Source organism: Cydia splendana, chromosome 8 (assembly GCF_910591565.1).
Source record: "Cydia splendana chromosome 8, ilCydSple1.2, whole genome shotgun sequence".
NCBI classification, from domain to species: domain Eukaryota; kingdom Metazoa; phylum Arthropoda; class Insecta; order Lepidoptera; family Tortricidae; genus Cydia; species Cydia splendana.
This window is the reverse complement of record NC_085967.1, coordinates 10875650-10896115: the sequence shown is the minus strand read 5'-3', so window position 1 is coordinate 10896115 and position 20466 is coordinate 10875650. Positions and strand designations below refer to the sequence as shown.

The window sequence follows — 20466 nt, the reverse complement described above, 5'->3', positions numbered from 1 at the left end:
TTTTATTTAAATACCTAAAGATACAGACTATACACTCGCGTGCAAAAGTATTGCATCACTTTGCATTTTTTCGTCTGCACCCAATATCTTTGTAATTCTATACCCGATTCTGAAAATTTAGGTATCAACTGAAAGCTTATAATGTAACGCATTAGAAAAATGGCAAATACAATGAAATTTCGAATCTGAAGACTACAAAAAAACAGAAAACTGAAAGTAGGCGCATAATGCTCCAAAAATAAATCTGCAAACTTAAGAATAAAAGTCATTCTTTTAATACAATATCGATTATTATTATTTAATTAATACTTGGTATTGCCACCCACAGCCTTCCTTTCACAAACCAAGTGGTTTTTCATAGACCTCATCAATTTTTTAATGTGATGATGAGGAATATCGCCCCACTCCTCCAGCAACGCTCCCTTCAGCACCTCAACATTGACCAGGGCAGGATTCCGCTCCCAAACCCTACTTTTTAGGTAGTCCCACACGTGTTCAATGGGGTTAAGGTCCGGGCTCATCGCTGGCCAGTCCATGGTGTCGATGCCCACTTCGAGAAGGTAGGCTGCGGTGGCCCTAGGAGTATGACACGGGACATTATCCTGCAGTAGGATGAACCCCTCATCAAAAATACCGGCATAAGGAACAACATGTTCCTCCAGGATATCAGTGACGTACTTGGCAGCGGTTAATCCACTGTCACGGCCCTCGCCAGGCACGAAAACCAGCTCTGTCCGCCCGTCGTAGGAAATGCCGCCCCAGAACATTACGGATCCACCGCCATTGGCGACCCTTTCGGAGAAGTAACAATGAACTAACTGTTTTTCTGGCCTTCTGTAGACTCTTCCTTTTTGGTCACATCCATTCAAGCACATTCTGCACTCTTTCAAGAAGAGAACTGGGGTTCATTGCTCAATGGTCCAGTCCTTGTGATTTTCAGAAAACTCTCTTTAGGCTGTACGGTGTCGCGCCAGCAATCTGGGCCCCGCTGCGGGCCTCCTGGGTATCAGGTTCGCTTTCTTAAGTCTTCTTCTTATTGTCCACTTACTGGCAGCCACTCCTCGTACCTCACGCAGACGCTGCTGGATGGCAATGCTTGTCTGGTGTCGATCTCGGAGAGATGTTGTGACAAAGAAGCGGTCGTCCCTCTCTGATGTACACTTTCTGCGGCCGCTTCTTGGTCTTGAAGTAAAGGATCGAGTCCCCTGGAACCTCTGGTAAACTCTACAAATTGCAGATTGGCTTAAAATCAGCTCGGCAGCTCCTGAACGTTGGCTACGCCCCGCTTGCAGGGGCTGGACGATTTGGCGGACTTCAGCTTCAGTGGTTTTCATTTTTCCAGGTCTTTTTCACGGGAAAATACGCGGAGATATGTAACGATCGACTTCTGATAAGTGACTGATAACAACCCCTTTCTGCCCCCCGTTTTATAGGGGTCAAGGGTAGCGCAACTCGTGCGCGTGATAACGTGAAACCGCTCACAAATCGGGAAAATGCCGATAATTTGAAAAATACTGGGTCGGTTTCCATATTTTTTTACTTTTCGTAAAGCTAAAACTTCAAGGAACATGATTACATTAAAATAATTTAGTGAAATTAACGAGTTTACAAATATATTGGGTGCGGACGAAAAAATGCAAAGTGATGCAATACTTTTGCACGCGAGTGTAGTGTAAGACAAAGATAGTATGATTATCTCTGTCTATGATTGAAATGAGACTGTCCTCTGACAAACTATACCTATATCAGATAGTATTCCGCGGAAGCAAGGTAACAAAGGTGTGCTACAATAAACTTGACCACTTTGGCTGTCACTATTTGATGCTGACTGTACTTGTTTGAGCACACAAATCACGTTTCCATAGATAGGTACCTACCTACATGGCAATAGTACATTTTATTGCAAGTGTGCAATGTGTCTAATTATTAATCATTACGAGTCCTGAGATGTCTTTCATCATTCATGAGACGTGGGCGACATCAGATTATATTCTCTTTGGGCGACATTTGCATAAAATCACGAAAGAAAACAAAAATATTTAGGGTGCTATTCCACCTGTCCCATTTCTTTGTATAATGTGTATTTTGTCTCACGTTTTGCTTAATGAGAGAGTAAGACGCAATGACACCCTTACATACAATACACTGCATATTGAAGTAATTACACTTACGGCACTTACGGTTACGAATTTTCCCTTGAACTTCAATGTTATTGTCAATTCAGCACTATAGCGATGCAAAATCCATTGCAATAATTAATCACGATAACTAATTTTATGCAAAAATCTCCTTAGTTGAAATTTAAGATGAATTTGATTTTGATACAGTTTAATTTTGAGTGAAAATAACGGGTGTTCGGTGTCGTCATTATAAAATTTTGAACATCCAAACAAAACTCTTTGGTGCGGATGTGGACATGACGTGAACGTTCGAAATAAGTATATTTAAAACATTTGGAAAAGAAAAAAGCAATACTTCGCAAAAACGAACTTTGCTAACGGTAAATGTCTACGTAAAGTAGCATTTCTTGAATAACTGAAATAAAAATGAGTGATGAATAAACAAGAATGGCGAGTGGCTGCATTAAAATGTAAAAAAATACATTAACTTTAATCAAGATGTTTGGTTTCTGAACGTACATCGGTGTGACAGATGTCAAAATCTGACATTTTTATATTTTGATTTTTGATAAATATACACGAACACCTAAGCAGAGCCGGGTTCGATTTCGTTTCAACTGAGTTTTCAATTAATTCAGTAATATACAATGGCAGACAACGATTCAGACGAAGTTCCAATTAGCGCAAACGATACAAAAATAAATCCAAATGAGTTTGACGTAGCTGTAAGTGCAATGCTAATAGGATTGGGAGGTGAAAAGTATCTCGACGTATTTAGGTAATGTACCTACTATCAATACTATCATATATTATCCATAAAACTATCTACGCGGCAGAAAAATCCGGATTATTGAAATTAGTAGCCCACAAAATATTATTATTACAGGACTAACAATATTGGACAGTCAACTCTAATTGAACTGAGTGATGAAGATTTAATCAAATTTGGAATAGATGATCAAGACATAAGAACAAAAATTTTGGAAGAAGTAAAGAATTTGCCGCTGTACCAAGAATTACAAGTGTAAGTATCTATAAAGGACATTTTAATCATTGACATAACTATGTAGACTAGCACTTGCACTTGCAGTAAACATAGCACTTTTGGCATAAGTAAGCCTACTGGTTACTTATGCCAAAAGTGCTTTGTTTACTACAATGCCTAGCTTAATATTAGACTTACCACCACTTGTACCATTCCACTAACCCGGGGTTAACCGGTTAAACCTGGAGTTACCATGGTTACCAGGACAATTTGACACTGGGTTAACGGCTTAACCGTTTAACCCCGGGTAAGTGGGATGGTGCAAGTGGCCCTAAGTGTGTCAAATCAATTTTTTATTATGTATTTGTACTTGCAGGTGTGAGACCCGGCCATGTCTAGGTCCAATAGAAATAGTTGACATGCTGGAGGAGAGCTCTCAACACTTGTATAGAATTTACCTGAGTATGTTAGCTAATACCCTCACATTGAAGAAGGCAGATAACTTGCCCGACTGCCTCCTTCACAAAGAGAAGCATGCTTCTGATATTGCTCTGGCAACACTGAGTGAAATGACTACAATTTTGAACTCTATGGACATAGCACTTCATGCGGAGTTTAAGGTATTTTCAAACAGAACAATACTTATATAAAACTTGTTTTTAAAGCTATATCATTGAGAAAATTTTACAAAATGAGTCAAATAACCAGGTCTCTATAATGTTTTTTTAGAAGTTGTCTTTCTATAAAAAATTATTTGTCTTTGTGTATTTAACTAGTATATGTTTCATTTGTTTTAGACCTTGAGAAAAGAGTCCAATAAAACCAATAAAAAGAAACTGGCTGTGGGAACTGTTGGCAGTATAGCCATAGCTGTGTTAGCTGTTCTATTTTTTAGATCTATAAAACAACTTAAACAATAAGTGTTTAAGATTCAGTATATAGCATAAGCCTCTTTAATAAGTGTTTTCATGTTAAACTTAAAAAGTTCTTACAAGCATTGATGGTAAAAAATCTTAAAACATGATAGTAGGTATGTAAATGTACTGGTTGGAGTTAATCTACCTCTTATTTTTGCCATAAACATATCAAAGATGAACTAATGTGATTAGTAAAATGTGAATGTGAATATTGAATGTTTCAGTTTAATAAATGTTTATTTATAGTCAGTCATGTGTATCCACTCTTAAACAACCCTATGCAATGAAAATTTGCATGTTGCTTCAAGCCTTTGCCTGTCAACAACACACATGTAAAAGAAATTAACTAAAAAAACACATAACTAAAAAAATTATATAAAGACTTATTATACATGTAACATATTTATGTCATGCTTCCCTTGCCCAAAAATTGCCCAAACTTTCACGATTAACGCCATACTTCTAGGCCATCCAGTCACAGACTAGGTATCTGTCCCAATTTCTCGGGTATAATAATATGTATATTGTTGAAAGTTTAGACAGCTCTGACCATATTCTAAGACCTCCATTGTAGCGCCCCAGGAGTGGTTTATCTTTGTGGAGAGCTTGGTCACTTATTCTTTAATATATGAGAATTATGACATCTAATTCAGACCGGCCTTTTCAAAAAAATAAAAATAGATTTACTTCCGCCCTGCACAATCACTAGCACTGACGACCCAATTGTTTCGACCTCACCAATTAAAAAGTGTAAGGTATATAAACGATGAGCCAGTGTGCAGCGGCTGGTGTTTGAGCGGGCGCCCGTGACGTCACGATCGGAAGCGCCCGGGGCCGCAACCGGCCGGCCGGTAGTCCCTGCGCCGCTTATTGCTTGCCCGCCGCGCGAATTGAAGCGCGTGTCCGCTCCTCGACCCGATCGGGCCATGTCCTGCCTTTCGAACGTGACTAATCCCTAAAGTGCAATAAGTTTGGTGCGACATTATGAAAGTTTTTTTGATAGTGGGCTTTATTGCGTGTTTAATAGTATTAAGCGTGCAAGAAGACTCGGAACCAGGTATGTCCGTTTGTGTATTATACTATTTGAGAAACACTAGGTATTTATATATATGTACATGGTATTGTTTATTACAAATTAAATATACCTACTTAATATAGGTACCTGAAAGTTTGTGTCCAAATAAATATAAATCGTGCACTATATCAAAAACGAAGGCTATTTTTCTTTTGTTTTTATTACAAAATACATCTTTACAAAACAAGAGAAATTTAAGGATAAGGTAAAGTTTTAAGAGGTAAGTTTTTTTAATGAGCTAGGTGCATTTACACCGCGGATGCGTTTTCTCCTATCCGATTTGGGAATGTGCGGCCATGGTTACAATTAAAATTAGGTACTTACCTACTTTTAGCATCGCTCTTTTTTAAAGTAGTAAATAGTGATCCTGAGTAATCCTGGCATTACCTCACAAGTCCAAATTAAAGTTTTTAAAGAATCTTCGATTCGACACTTAAATATGTCTCATGTTTATTTAACGCGAATTCCCGCCACATACCTATAGGTATGATAAAGGTCTACTAAGTATTAGATAATTAATTTGTCACGCAGGTTAATGGAAAATCAGCACCATTATTCGGATAATGGAACTAATTTCTGTGTATGACCCATTTTTACAAAAGAATTTCAATAATTCGTTTTGTTTATGGACTTTCATAATTGATTACCTACTACTTATTTAAACTTATCTAATTGCACGGAAACATCATGCTGCAGGTACTAAATGCTATAAGGTGTTCTTGTTCAGCCTGAGCCAACCTATACTTAATAGGTACCTATTATTTCTTCTAAAGGTTGATTCCACATTGCAGTAGATATATTTTCATACCTACCTTTATCTATTAGCTCATTACTATTCTATAAGTGCGATACCCAGTAATCAGGATGAAACTTACCTATCTATGGAATTGGTCATAACTTTCAGTGGTAGCGGTGGCGGGACACAGCGCGGAGCTACCGTGTAACGTGACCGCAAAACGCCGGGACGACGAGCTACTTGTGGTCGCATGGTACCGCGACGGCTCCAACACTGCTTTCACAAGGTACATCATAGTGATACTTCAGTTGTAGCGGTGGCGGGACACACCTACAGATGTGCAAGTTGGGGAAAGTTTTCAAAAAGTTGAAAAGTTCTCGGAAATTTCACAGGAAACAAAATAACTTTCATTTTGGAATTTTTGATTCCCATAAAAAATATGAGAAGTTTCCGAAATTTTTCTATGTGGAAACTTCGCAATTTTGGAAACTTTCCGACGGTAGCACAGCGCGGACTTACCCTGTAACGTGACCGCGAAATACCACGACGACGTGCTAAGTATGTACTTATCGTTTGTTGTCGTCTGATACCACGAGGGATCCGACACTGCTTTAACAAGGTGTAACCTAGTGGTACGAGTGTTTCAGTGTAGCGGTGGCGTAGCATTATAGGGTGAGCTACCTAGCTTAGTACCTTTGTAACGTGATCGCAAAATACCGCGACGGTTGCGGTTACGATGAGTGCGATTAGTAGTAGATCTCTATATCTATGTAGTAGCTACCAACGTGCGCCATGAGTGTATAATAATCGCATAATTAATTATCTAAGTATTGTATTAGATAGATAGCTGTTGATAGCAACAGCAGGTATAGACCTGCCTACAGTGCCTACCATCCTAGAAATGTCGAATTAGCGTTATGATCAGTTATGATTAAAAAAATAAAATAGATAATGGCTTTTATATGTAACAGTTATGACAGACGAGGGAAAAGCAAGCGCTTGGCAGCGGAGGCCGAGCGCTATCAGATGATAGTGGCAGAGGATGAGCACCGGTTGGTGATCCCTGACGTGTCGCCCGCCGACGCCGGCGCCTACCAGTGTTCCGTGGAGTTCGCGCGCAGCCCGTCCACCACCACTGATGTACTACTCCATGTTATCGGTGAGTCAATTAGTCCCTATTGAAATTGAGAGGTTGAGGAGGAATTGTACCCCGATCCTTAGCCTGTCGCCCGCCGACGACGCCGGCGCGGCGCATACCAGTTTTCCATGGAGTCGATAAGTACTTAGAGACGATATTACAGGTAAAGAAGAATAGACTCTGACCTAGAGCTGTGCCTTTCTTAGAAAGTTCTCCGTTTACTATATGGGAAATATTGAGTGGCACAACTCTACTCTGACCAAGCTAACTTTGCACGAACTTGGCAGTGAGAACGCATACACATATCCTTAGAAGCTCCACAGTTGACGTAGCACTTGCCATGAAAAGTTAGCGTGACTCTTACGTTGATTCTAGTTCTGTCGTCTGACGAATTAGTGCTTCTTGGATACTAGAGTTGACGCACAATATATGTAACACGACGACGCCAGCAAGAAAGTTTGTTTACCTCCGGCACAATGCATTCTTCCTCTTGTATAAGTACCTAAAATAAAAAAATTATGCCAACGAACCAGTGCAATGCTCTATCGAGTTTACCCCTACCCGATGTTATCGACGATGCACTTGATACGTGCGAGCCAACACTAATGACGGGTCCTGGGTCCGCTAGGCGGGCCCTTTAAAATTAGCACGCGCCAAACGGTATCACTCTTTATTTCTCCTGGATAGGGCTTCCAATACCGGGATCCCGAAATACCGGGATCCCGTCTTTTTAAACGTATTTTTCAATACCGGTATTTTTAAATGCAATACCGGGATCCCGGTATTTTTGAAAACAAGGAAAATTTGCAGTATAAACCGTTTATATCCATTAGAATGGTCATATTCGGCTGTATTAAGAAGCTTTTACTACACGTCAGACGCATCTAACTTGCATCTAGCCCTTATTTTATTATTGAAATAAGATCGTTGCCTGAACGTCAGATAAATATTTGATGATTGGTGGTGGATGAATCCTGACAGTGAGATTAATATAGTTAGTACTTAAAATTTTATCAAAAATTTTAAAGAAAAGAGCAAGGAACAAGGAACTGTAGTATGGCAAACTAATTTAGGCGGAAATTAGAAAAAAGTCGGCTGGTGGGTTGTTGGACTAAAAATGTGACTGGTGAAGTCAACCAGTTGAATAAAATTATTGCCAACCTGGAGTGTGAAATAAAATTAATGCAGATGGCGACATTGATTGTTTATTGTTCTAAAAGCTTTTAGGACATATCTGGTGTTACAGTCCTTTTTAATAAAACTATATTTTTTTAAAGCAATTCATATTCAATACCGGGATCCCGGGATCCCGGTATTGATGAAGACAGTTTCGTTATTAATACCGGTATTGTGAGAAGTCCGGTATTTGGAAGCCCTACTCCTGGACCTGTATGAAAATATGGGATAAAAGTGATAAAACAAAGGAAGAAGTGAAATATGGTTAGAGTCCGTCTAATCTAATCTAACTCTCCGCCGACTTTCATATACCTAACAAAGTGCTCATATTTTCATAGTAGTAGGTAATATGACGTTAACATCACTCTGTCACTGCAGTGTGTGTAAACTGTGCAAAATTAGCTTGGTGCGACTCTGTATACTTTATATTCTGTAAACAATGTGTCGGTCTCTATTTTTCAAGTGTCGTTACAAAGAGTCAAATAAATACCTACTTGTTTTTACCCGATCTATAAGTTAAAGATATTAAATGAATACTGGCGAGTATGACCAGTTAAGTCGTTATTGAAATATCGCTCTTCTATTCCTGGTGAAAAGACATACTTAGAAAGCGCTGCGTAGGTACTCCCTTTTGCTTGTTATGTAATTTATAGTTACTATAGTATTAGACCCAAACCAAACGGACGACCGGCTTCATATCTCTATCTCTCTCACCCTACCTTCGTCTACGCGAGCGCGAATGAGAAGTTTTACGACCCCGGTCGTCCGTTTGGTTTGGGTCTACTATAATAGCCCCCATTCAAGGCGGGCTATTGTGACGGACGGGTAACTACGGAACCCTATACTAAGCATAGCCTGACATGCAGGTTTTTATATTTTTGTTTTCTATTTAATTATGTACTTATATTCTATTGTCTTTGAACATTTAGTAACTGGAGATATCATTGCTGTTATTTTCTTTACGAAACAGTCTGCCGATTTGGCGGGTGGGGGACGTCAAATGTATTGCTGTTTCTACATGATTTGTACGTAACGTACAAATAGCCATGTCAGTCCATACAAAAGTTTGCACAATTGTGCAAGTTTTTCGGCAGAGGGGTAACCTCTTAAAGGCGACTTCAGTTATTAAATGCTTTAAGTCTATTGTTAATCACTCTCGGAAAAATACATACTCGTACCTAAATATATCGTATAGCCATACCGTATAGCTATAGGTACCTACCTATTTACTATATAAATAGGTAGGGTATGAGGAATGATGCGTGTCGTGAGCTCGTGTCACTTAATCCGTGTTATATATAAGCATTATATGAGTGTTGAGAGGCAGTAGGTATAATAAACAACACCAGCTGAGCGTTTCACTGCCAATGTCGCATAGGATCTTACTAACCTACTTAAAGTAGAATATATGTAACGATAAACTCAGTCAAGATGGAAGAGTTTTTCGCCCAACCTGATCCTTAATTAAAATGTCAATTTAACCATGTGCTGTGGACGCAAAAATGAAATTGAAGGACATTGGCTCACCGATTCCACTATGAAATTGTGTACGTGTAGATGCTAGATGAGATTGACGCCAATTTCTTGTTTTTTCAAATTGTCAATTAAGTTGAATTTTGACCATCCCGCCTGGACGGGCCATTCGCGGCGGTATTCGACTCTGCGTTAATTGATGTCACGCGTAATTATCTACCTATATGGCTACATCAACTTTCTATGACGTGATAAATTACAAAAGTTAAGTGCAATGAGAATGGGTTATTTTGTGTAGAAATTTTCACACAGTGACGTATTGGCATTGCTCTTGAAAGTAGCAAAAAATCTCAGTTCACTTGACCTAAAATATCGACATCGATAATAAGTAATTAGAAGAGTTCAATGACAGTTCGTCATTAACCGACTTAATAAAAGGTGGAGAGGTTCTCAACCCGTCATATTTAAGTTTATTAATACCCGACAGGTGCTCAACAAGGAGATCCGTTGGTATTTTGTCTTGCGATACAGAATTGTATAACGACCTTGCAGTCACCATTGAACGTGTGGTACCTGGATGATGGCACTATTGGAGGAAACCCTGTGAATGTGAGCTGTATCCATGTGGTACCTCAGCATTAGATTCCGTGCCGAATTTCCAGTCGGTTTTTCCAGGTCTCCGGCTGCTGAACAAAACTTCATTTTCCTTATTAGGAGCACCCATTTTTCCAGAGGGGGTGAGCTCGGCGGTCCGGGCTAAAACTCAGGCGCTGGAGTCTGCTTTTGTACATTCTTCGAAACTGCTTTGCAATGCCACGTGTGACATATATCTTGAGAACTGCACCGATTTGGAGGTTTGGTCAGGATGTACAGGTGTTTGATCGTGTACTTCGACAGGGCTTAGAGGGTGTTTTGAATGTCAGCTTCGATGAACCACAGTGGCGCCAGGCATCACTTCCTGTTCGGTATGGGGGTCTGGGGGTACGTTGCATGCGTGACGTCGGGTTGGTGGCTTTCCTGGCATCATCTCATGCGGCATCAGGTCTTGCCACTAGAATTCTCTCCTTAAATGGTGGCAATATCTGTATTACATTTCTCCGGGAGGCTCTTTCCGAGTGGTCGTGCCGCATTGCAGGAGTTGAACGACCAGAAAACCCCTCTTCACAAAGACTTTGGGATTATATTCTGTGCCGTGAGTGGCATAAGGGCCTATTGGAGAGTGCTGTAGGGAAGGACGTTGCCAGGCTAAAGGCTGTTAGGGAACCTGAGTCCGGGGCATGGTTGCATGCCTTGCCGTCACCACACTTGGGAACCTTACTTGATAATGACACGTTACGGATGGCGGTAGCACTGAGAATTGGGGGCAAGGTGTGCGAGCCACATCAGTGTAAGTGCGGGGCAATGGTGGAGGCGGATGGTCATACGGGCTAAGCTGCTTGCGGTGTGTGGGTATTAGGATACCTAGGCACTGTGCCATTAATGAATTAATAAGGCGAGCTTTGGTGTCGGCGAACGTCCCATGTATCACGGAGCCCCAAGGCCTAAGTCGTTTGGACGGCAAGAGACCGGATGGTCTTACACTTGTTCCTTGGGCGAAGGGCCGCAGCCTGCTTTGGGATGCCACGTGTGTGAGTACTTTTGCACCCACTCATCTCGCGCGCACAGTGAACAAGGCAGGTGCAGCGGCTGAAACTGCTGCTAGGTTGAAGCACAGCAAGTACACGAACCTTGAACAGGTGTACAGTCGCCATCAGATATATCGGAGCGGCCAAGGTGTTCGCAATATCTGAACACGCGCTCTAACGCCCTGACAATAGAGGCGCGTTCCGATATTTGTGAGCACCTTGGCCGCTCCGATATATCTGATGGCGACTGTACGATTTTGTCCCGGTTGCCGTCGAGACGGCGGGGCCTTGGTGTGCCGAGGCCAAAGCCTTTATTAAGGATATAGGGCGACGTTTATGGGATAGGGGCTGCGACCCTCGCTCTGGTTCTTTCCTTGTCCAACAAATATCACTGGCCATTCAGCGGGGTAATGCCGCCAGTATTTTTGGCACATTTGATCCGGAAGACAATCAGAGTGGGGGGCAATATTTTATTTGTTAAGTTAGTTTTACTCATTCTTAGGTTTATTTTAGTTTATAATTTGTATGTTTAATCTATTGTAATCTAAATGTTTTTAATAAAATCATTATACTTAATACCCGACATAAAAAGATGGGTGTCAATATGTTTGACGCCAATGTCTGTTTGTCTGTCTGTGGCATCGCTTGAGGCTGTCAAACGGATGGACCATGGACCGATTTCGATGTGGTTTTTTTTATGTGAAAGCTAAGTTTTCTTACGGTGGTGTTTAGCTATGTTTGATATACATCGATCGAGCAGTTTGAAGAGTATCAGCTCTTTTCCACATGATTTTTTTGGCATAATACGTAGGGGATTTTTTTTAAATTTAATAGTTATTTTCTATGGCATAGATCTATGCACCTGAAGTAAAGTACATTGAACTGACAAATGAAGCTCAATTTGCTCATCATGCTTACTTGCTTAGTCAGTTTTTCTCGAACGTCTGTAGGAAGCGTGAATTTAGTCGTCGTGCAATGCTTGCAGTTAGTCATGTCGGAACGAAATGTACTCCCTCGACACATCACAAATTGGTTCAAAATATATGCTGCATCTAAAACAGAACTATCGGTATTGTCAACCTGTCAATACAAATTTCGTAAATACAGCAAGTATTCGATTTGTATCACCGGAGCTATTTGTTGTGGGGTCGTCCTTAAACTGAACTCCGATGACTCATTTTGGTAATCTCTGTAATTTTCACATGTAAGAGACCTTAAGTAAAGTACTTACACAAAAATACACAATAGGTACACTACACAGACTGAGAACTTACAGCATATGGAAGTCGGTTTAAAACTACGCTTAATACTGTATAGTGTAAGTACGCTTTAAAAAACCGCAAATCGATGTACAGTTTAGCCGTTTGGCACACGCATAGGTACTACAGGTATAAACAATTTTTTTTTTTATGTATAGCTTCAAAAAAATGCCTGAAATGTAATGATGTGGTATATTTTTAGAATCGCCTCGAAAATCCCTTTCATATAATACCACACACGAAAGGTTTCTAAAAAAATTTTTTCCCATAAAAAAAAGAAACGACTCGGCACTCCCCTCCTAAGGGAAATTTATTTAGGAACTGCGGGTCAAACATTTTGTTTTGACCTCTAGTATACGTGTGCCAAATGGCTAAACTATACACCGATTTGCGGTTTTTCTTTGAAATTGGGGTCGTACGGCTGCCGCTAGTAGATACCGGTTGCAGTCTGTTGTGTACTGAAGTTTTTCGTTTTATTTACCGACCGTGCTGTAAAACCGCGCTGCAAGTTTACCTATGCCGAGAAATAGCGCGGGATTAATTGGCTCCCTAGTTTAATGAGGATGCTGCGCCGGAACAATTCCGTCCATTTACACAACAATTATGCGGCGCAAACACTTCGTAATTTTAGCAACAATCATTCATCCGAGTCACAGTGAACATCCGAAGCAGTACTTACCTACCTCGAGATATGCTTTGTTAATAAATGTCCATTAATTTAAATAAAAATCATGCCAATAAAAAAATAACAAAATGACCATAAACTCTTAACCTAAGACTAGTATAAGAGCCTAATTTAAATTGGGTAAATAAATACTAATGACGACTACGTACTTAATGCTTGCGTTTTGATAATTTATTTCATCCGTCCGGTTCTGAGTTATATGTTATTTCTTAATAAGTTTTGACCAATTCCATATCCTCAGTGATATGTATGTGGTCAAACCCGAGGTATAGCGTTTAGCTTCAGGTTCATGTTTCATATTTACCCACATTATCCATAATTTCTATCGGAATAACCAGTTTCAGCACCTAGCTGCCAGGAACTCATTAAACTTTTTGGGAATAGTTTTACAGTAGGTAAAACTTTGACCACCAAGTCAATGAAATGGACTTTCACTGTAATCTTCTTCTACTATCAAAACAATATATATCAATGTATGTACACATCCAGACATCATTAGCTCCCTTTAGGTCGCATTATGAATAATGCAATGACCGGCGGGGAGAGTAAATATGACCTTCGGCAAACATTGGCATACATTTGATTATTGCCGCCTTCCTGTACGCCGTATGAAATATAGGACAGAAACAATGAACTCGGACATATTCCTGTTATATCGGGTTCATATCTACCAGTACATGTAAAGGGAATGGCCAAAGCGGGGAATCCCTTTAGGCAAATAATCTGATAGGCTGCTGATAGGTATCATAGGTAAATATATATATTGTTCTTATTCGTGCCTATGTAATGTTTCGTGCGTATTTATATTTCTTTGTAAATTTTTATTTACCACGTAGGTACCTGGTGCACCCAGCTGCAAAAATGCAAACCCACTTTAGGCAAACTATAAATTAACAGAATATAAGTATAGTAACTAAACTAGACGTCGGTGCTAAGTATGTACAGTCAGCAGCAGAAGTTGCTAAGCGGGCGAGGTGTTCAAAATGCTCTCGACGCGCTCTTATTCTCTTAACAATAAAGTCGCGCCAAGATCATTTTGAACACCTTGCCCGCTTAGCAACTATTACTGCTGACTGTACAATATGAGATAACTCTGGTTATCAAAAGTTTACGTCGCGTCGTAGGTATAGCGTAGCGCCATCTAGTTCGGCTGTCAAACTTGCGGACATGAATGTTTCTTAATACTTTATCACCTCCTCCAACTCTTCTTCAAACAATTGCTTACACTATTTTACTACTTATGTGACTATTAGTCTGTATCTTTAGGTATTTAAATAAAAGTAAATAATCAATTTGTAAATTTTCGGGTAGTTATAACATTTATTGGTTAACCAACCAAATACAAAACTGCCTGAATCAGTCACTGAACGACCTGACTTTACGACCTACATTATTTGATCATGTAATCAGTCACTGAACGACCTGACTTTACGACCTACATTATTTGATCATGTAATGTTTTCATCTGCCCTCAACTGGCTTAAGGAGCCATTTAAGGGTAGATTTTGTATACTTTTATTTAAATACCTAAAGATACAGAGTATAGGTGAAACTTGTGATTGCAGAGCCTCCTCAGCGGATGTGGGTGGGGCTGCAGAAAAATGGTTCAAAGATCGCATCGGCGACCGCGGGCGCCAACATCAGCGGAAACATCGGTCCTTATTATATTGGCGACTCTCTCGAACTCTTTTGCGTAGCTTTCGGAGGTTGGTTGGTTCATTAAATATGGTTGTTTGGTATGGTAGATGCACTACAGAAACGCATCATTGGACCTTGATAAGTCGAAATCACAATTATGGACAGGCTAGTTACTTGAACATGTACAGCTAGCCGCAAAATTGCATGGTCACATTATGAATGGAATTGATTCATAAAGTCATAAAGTTGCCACGGACATTTCATTTTAAAACTTGTTTTGTCAGGTAACCCACAGGCATCGGTCTTCTGGTGGTCAGGCAAGCGTTTCATCCATAACAAGACTGTGGTGCTGTCGCCGCAGCGCGTACGCAGCGACATAACGTACGCGCCATTGCGGCGCGAGGACCATGGCCTGGTGCTTACATGTTTGGCCAACAATAATGACGTCACGCCGCCGCTGGCTATTGACATTGTCATCGATATGCATCGTAAGATATTGTTATACTACTGTTAAATAAGATGATTTAGGAATTGACGTACCTACAGAATATAAGTAGATAATAGTACTGCCTAGTGCCTCAAAGATTCATTGGTTGTACAGATATGTATTAAAGTCTAAAAAAACATCAAGAATGAAAGATTATAAACTGTAGAAAATGACTTACCCTAAAGCCCTTGCAGCGTGCCTCTAACTTTTTGGAGAACTATATAGATATGCTCTGTCTACTTCTTAACAATAAACACATTGCTTGTAGTTCCGCCGGAGCTGATAGCCGTGCGGGCTCTTGGAGCAAACGACAGCCGCGTGCACTCCGAGGACACAGTGGTATTGCAGTGCCGGGTGCTAGGCGCGCGGCCCACGCCGACCGTCATATGGCGGGCCAGGGGCACCACACTCATCAACCCGACGCAGGATATCACAGTAAGATACCAAACAACAGCGTGCAATCGGACACAATTGTGCTCAATTGTGATAATAGACTAGTAAATATGTTTATACAGAATGACCCTAAAACCAACGCCAAGACTTAGAGGGGCAAATGTAACCTAATGAAAATCTCATAGTTATTGATGAGTATAACCAGGATTCTTTTAAATTTGCTTAATCTTGTAGCCCATCAGCTGTTCCATAAACCCTTTATGTCTTGGCGTTGGTTTTAGGGACATCCTGTATACCTACCATGGATTTTTCGACAGGAGGAGCCGTCGCAACGGCTACTAATAAGCGAGATTGAGCTGAGCATAGACCACACATGGGACGAGGCACGGGTCACGTGCTGCGTGCCCGCATACAAGACCGACGCGGAGCTCACCTGCGCGCCGTCTCTCCCGCTCTCTGTGTTCTGTTAGTCTTGATGTCACTTAACACATTCATTGCCACCCAGCCAAACAAGACGTCCGCGCCAGGCCACAACAATTTCGTCATATAAAGCACTAGTAACACGATCCCGAGTATCGGGTCGTCCGGCCTGGGAACGAAATCATAAAATACCCGATAGTCGGGTTTTCGGCACTGAATGTGTTGATATTGTTGATTGACTAAAATCGGAAAGAAATCTGAACATTCTTAACAGAAATTTAACTTTTGGTTCCAGAAAGGACAAATTAGATAAGAGAAAACTACCTACCCTAATTATTTTGCGATAAATGACTCATATACTCATATGTCATCTTAATTTTTGCATTACATATTTTATTCTCCAAGATAGCTTTTAACTTAACATAGTTAATAGTTATTGATTACCAACTAAGTCTAAAAACAGAACAGTGGGTTGAGTAGCATAGTTTATATACTTAGGTACTAATCTTATTGTACAGATCCACCAGTACTAAATATAACTGTGGAATACGGCGGGCAGCTGGACGCCACAAATTGCACACTGCACGTGCTCAAGGGGTCCAACGTTACACTAAACTGCACGAGCCAAGCCAATCCGGCAGTACACCAGCTCACATGGTTTCACCAGGTACGAATTTAATAAACTGCATCACTTGTTTCCTATTGTTAATTGAACTCTATTGCCTTGCTAATAAGGCATATAGGTATAGAAAACCAGTGCGCATCTACTTTATTAGCCGACTAAGTGGTGATCATAGTAATAAGACACGCGTCGTGACTTTGTATTAGGATATAACTCTTCATTAATTCACACCTTCGCTTTAATTCAATGCTTGTGTTACAGGATGACATCATATCTAACTACACAGACAACAACGAAGGCAGTTTTCACCCGGTGCTGAATCTGTATGAGGTCACTCAGAAAGACGGAGGCGCGTACGTCTGTGGCGCTATCAATTCCGAGGGGTCCTCTTACAGCGAACCGGTTTTTATAGACCTTATTTGTAAGTTCAGTTTGTTACGAGGTACAGTGCTTAGAGTACAGCACTGGTTTAGTGTTTTTTTAAACATCTCACTCCAAAGTCGTCCAATAATAACCGATCAGCGAACACAGAATTTAAAAATATGATAGAATTTTCGCTGAATTTCATTTTATGTAAGTTCCCTTGGCTTGGTTACCAAATTGTAATGCTTTTCAGATCCAGCATTTTGCGAAGAGGAGACCGTGGCCGAATACGGTCTGGGAGTGGACGAGTCCATCAACATAACGTGCAACGTCAAGTCGAACCCACCCCCGTTCCAGTACGGCTGGGCCGTTGTCAACGGGCAAGCTAAAGCCGATGATTTTGAGAACAAAATCCCTCTAAATATTGTAATAACGGATAACAACACGTATTTGTATACACGGCCTAATGACACCGCGTTCAGTAAGTTAATATTTGATATGGTTGAATTTTATCATGTTGTTTTCAGTAAAATATTTATTTGAGTCTCCGATTTTTATGTCAATTAATCCTTGTAATTGTATCTACATTTTATAGGTATTACATGTGTTGGAGAGAGTTGTTTAAATCCATTTATTGTTCAGGTTCGATATTCTGCTGGGGTATAAACGAGGTGCCTGAGAACGACTTGCCCAAAACGCCTTGCAGCTTTCTCATAACGGACCAGACGGCGCCGCGGCCTCCCTTGAACTGCGTCGCTGTCAAACACGACCGTGACGTCACCGTCACTTGCGACAAGGGGCACGACGGCGGTTTGCCGCAGGTAGGTCCCAATTTCAAATATTTTCTGTGTTGGTAAAACTATTGAAACCATTTTAACTACTTACTTAGGTCTTTCTGACGTAGATCCATACATGCAGTGTCGCTCTTTCACTCGATTATTGATATATTTCAGAAGTTCACAATCGTCGCAAAATCTACAGACACAGACGAAGTTCTAGAAACTATATCAAAGTTAGAACCAAAGTTCCTGATACAAGACTTAACAGAAGAGAATTTCAAATTCGAAATAGTGGCATCGAATGATAAAGGAGATAGCCAATTAGTCGAAATTGGCAAAGACAGCATTATCGATGAATTAGCTGGTTTGTACCTACTAACTTTTTTTTAATGTTTAGCGTAAAGCATGATGTTCCAATGTTTTGATTATTATAATACTCTATCAAAGCTACAGGGAACTAAGTAGGTGGGAGAATCAAAGTACCAAAACACATATCAGTCTATACAATAATTATTCAAGATTGTGTCAGTTGGCTTAATGTTCTAGCAAACTATTTGTGGACGCCCTATGTAGTGAGCAATTAATTAGCAGTCTATTCCAAACTTTAAAATGTATACATAGGTGAGGAGGCCGTGCAGAACACGGTGGCCAACATCACGGTGTTATCGCTGGCACTGTTCGGAGGTGTATTGCTGGTGGCGCTGGCGGCGTGTGCGCTGGTGCTGTGCGCGCACGAGCGCGGCTCGCGCCCCACCGCGCCGCGCGACCCCAACCCGCCGCTGTGCGCCTACAATACTGACGGTATGTTCCTGGCAAAGGTTCATAGATTGTAGTAGAGGTGTAACGTTAATTAATGTTACTATGACTAATTCGTGCTATGAATTATTATACAAATGATGTTTATGGCGCTGTACGGCATCGTACATTATCCGGTATCTATGGTGGTCAAAAGTTAATCCACATTCAGGCATTCGAGACACACGGAGAGAGAACGGTTTAGTACCACCACGTACGAGCGAGGCCTTCACCTACACTTTTTTTTTCAGAAACCACTTGTAACGACAGCGACGACAGTGAATGCAACGTCAGACGGACTGAATCATTCCGCCGGGCTATGGCGAGGTACCCCTCCAAGAACTTCGACGTGCGGCGAACCAGCTCTTTCCATTCGGCCAGATATCTACACGACTTCGCCGAACAAGACATTGGCCACAAACACAACGACGTGCTGAGACACAGTCCCAGTTGTAGAGTCCATTCCATGCAAAATATAAACAGGAGAAGGGACATGGACACTCTGTGCGACCATTTAGTCACCCAGTTACCTCCCTCGGTAAAATAACGTTCCAATAATCAGGTTAAAAGCTAAAAAGTCATTGCAAGGGCCGTCTCTGACCAATATGACCAACCAAAATTAAATATCAGTACTAACTTACCAGCCGAGTGTTGGAGTTTAAAGACAACAACCACATTTTTGAGCAGGTATGTACCTGCAGGTATATACAAGGTATGTACCTTGTCTTAAACAGAGACGAATTCGGGTCAGTTGACTCCGACGCCCTTTGTCGTGAGCGATTAACAGTTTTCAACCATATTAGGTAGCACCTGTTTTTTGAATAATTATTATTGTATCTCTTGTTTATTTCAGACCAGCACATTCCATACGATGCCAAAGAAGATGCGGAATAAACTGTCCAAAGAAATTAGCGACGAAGCGTCTGTGATTACGCAAACGTCGGATGGCTTCTCTCTGCCGCCTCCGCCCGACGAATTCGGCACTTATCGGTCTGGCACGAAGATCAAAGACATGCCTAAGGGTCCGACGTACACAACAATCGTTAGGAAGAACTCTAGTAAAAAGGAGAGTCAGCGGCAACCGCAGTACGGGAACATATCGTCGATGAACACTGTGGGGATCCCGACGGTCAGCGGTCAGTCCGGCGTGTACACGTACCCTGATGATGACGGTCGTCAGGTAAACACTAACCCATTCGATGATTCGTCATAATGTGCAGAACACATGGTGCTACGTCTCTGCTAGATGGAAAAGCTGATATCGTCGTTGAGAATGCCAAATACGGTATGTGCGCGATTTTAATCAAATTAATTAATACCTTATGTATTTTGTTGCTAGGTAACTATTTGTCAATCAAAAATCGTGCACATAACGGATTTGGCATTCTCAACGACGTATGCAGCTCTTGCGAACGAGCGGTACGCTTCTGGCGCGATATGTGTATTACGGTCTACTTCAAAGATAATTAGGTATGTTACTTCTTTGAAATGAGGCGAAAAATATGTACTTAACTTTGACGTCGACTGTACCTACACCTACAGTTACTTAGTACAAAGTTGTCCAAACTCATGACAGCGCAACACCGTGTGGTCTGCACCTAACATACCATTACTTGTTACTAACATTCATTCCGTTATTTCAAGGTATTGCTGCGAACGCCTGGCGTGCTAACAACTTTCCAAACATTTCCTAGACCTAAGGAATCGGGACTATGAGATATGTTCACAGTGCACGATGCCAAAGAACTTTATATTTAGACCAAATAATAAGTGACTTTAA

The 20466-nt window shown here is 40.9% G+C and overlaps 2 protein-coding genes across 2 annotated transcripts; both read left to right on the top strand.

Moving 5' to 3' along the window:
- The first annotated feature begins 2665 nt into the window (after positions 1 to 2665).
- On the top strand, positions 2666 to 4182 carry LOC134793240 (uncharacterized). The gene is made up of 4 exons (XM_063764810.1): positions 2666 to 2898; positions 3007 to 3144; positions 3482 to 3725; positions 3903 to 4182. Exons 1-4 carry the CDS (start codon positions 2768 to 2770, stop codon positions 4023 to 4025), a joined length of 636 nt encoding a protein of 211 aa, XP_063620880.1. The 5' UTR covers positions 2666 to 2767; the 3' UTR covers positions 4026 to 4182.
- A 539-nt stretch (positions 4183 to 4721) lies between these two features.
- LOC134792841 (uncharacterized) lies at positions 4722 to 20404 on the top strand. The gene is made up of 16 exons (XM_063764244.1): positions 4722 to 5079; positions 6002 to 6119; positions 6805 to 6992; positions 14755 to 14895; positions 15112 to 15315; positions 15583 to 15749; positions 16025 to 16172; positions 16646 to 16794; positions 17011 to 17170; positions 17366 to 17593; positions 17755 to 17933; positions 18066 to 18255; positions 18513 to 18692; positions 18938 to 19224; positions 19540 to 19866; positions 20331 to 20404. The coding sequence occupies exons 1-16, from the start codon at positions 5007 to 5009 to the stop codon at positions 20400 to 20402; spliced, it is 2811 nt and encodes a 936-aa protein (XP_063620314.1). The 5' UTR covers positions 4722 to 5006; the 3' UTR covers positions 20403 to 20404.
- The last annotated feature ends 62 nt before the right edge of the window (positions 20405 to 20466 follow it).

Coding starts and splice junctions, on each gene's coding strand:
- LOC134793240 (XM_063764810.1), top strand. CDS start 2,768: ATGGCAGACAACGATTCAGACGAAGTTCCAATTAGCGCAAACGATACA. Junction 3,145..3,481: donor CTGTACCAAGAATTACAAGT/GTAAGTATCTAT, acceptor TTGTACTTGCAG/GTGTGAGACCCGGCCATGTC. Junction 3,726..3,902: donor CACTTCATGCGGAGTTTAAG/GTATTTTCAAAC, acceptor CATTTGTTTTAG/ACCTTGAGAAAAGAGTCCAA.
- LOC134792841 (XM_063764244.1), top strand. CDS start 5,007: ATGAAAGTTTTTTTGATAGTGGGCTTTATTGCGTGTTTAATAGTATTA. Junction 17,171..17,365: donor GGTTTTTATAGACCTTATTT/GTAAGTTCAGTT, acceptor AATGCTTTTCAG/ATCCAGCATTTTGCGAAGAG. Junction 17,594..17,754: donor GCCTAATGACACCGCGTTCA/GTAAGTTAATAT, acceptor TTTATTGTTCAG/GTTCGATATTCTGCTGGGGT.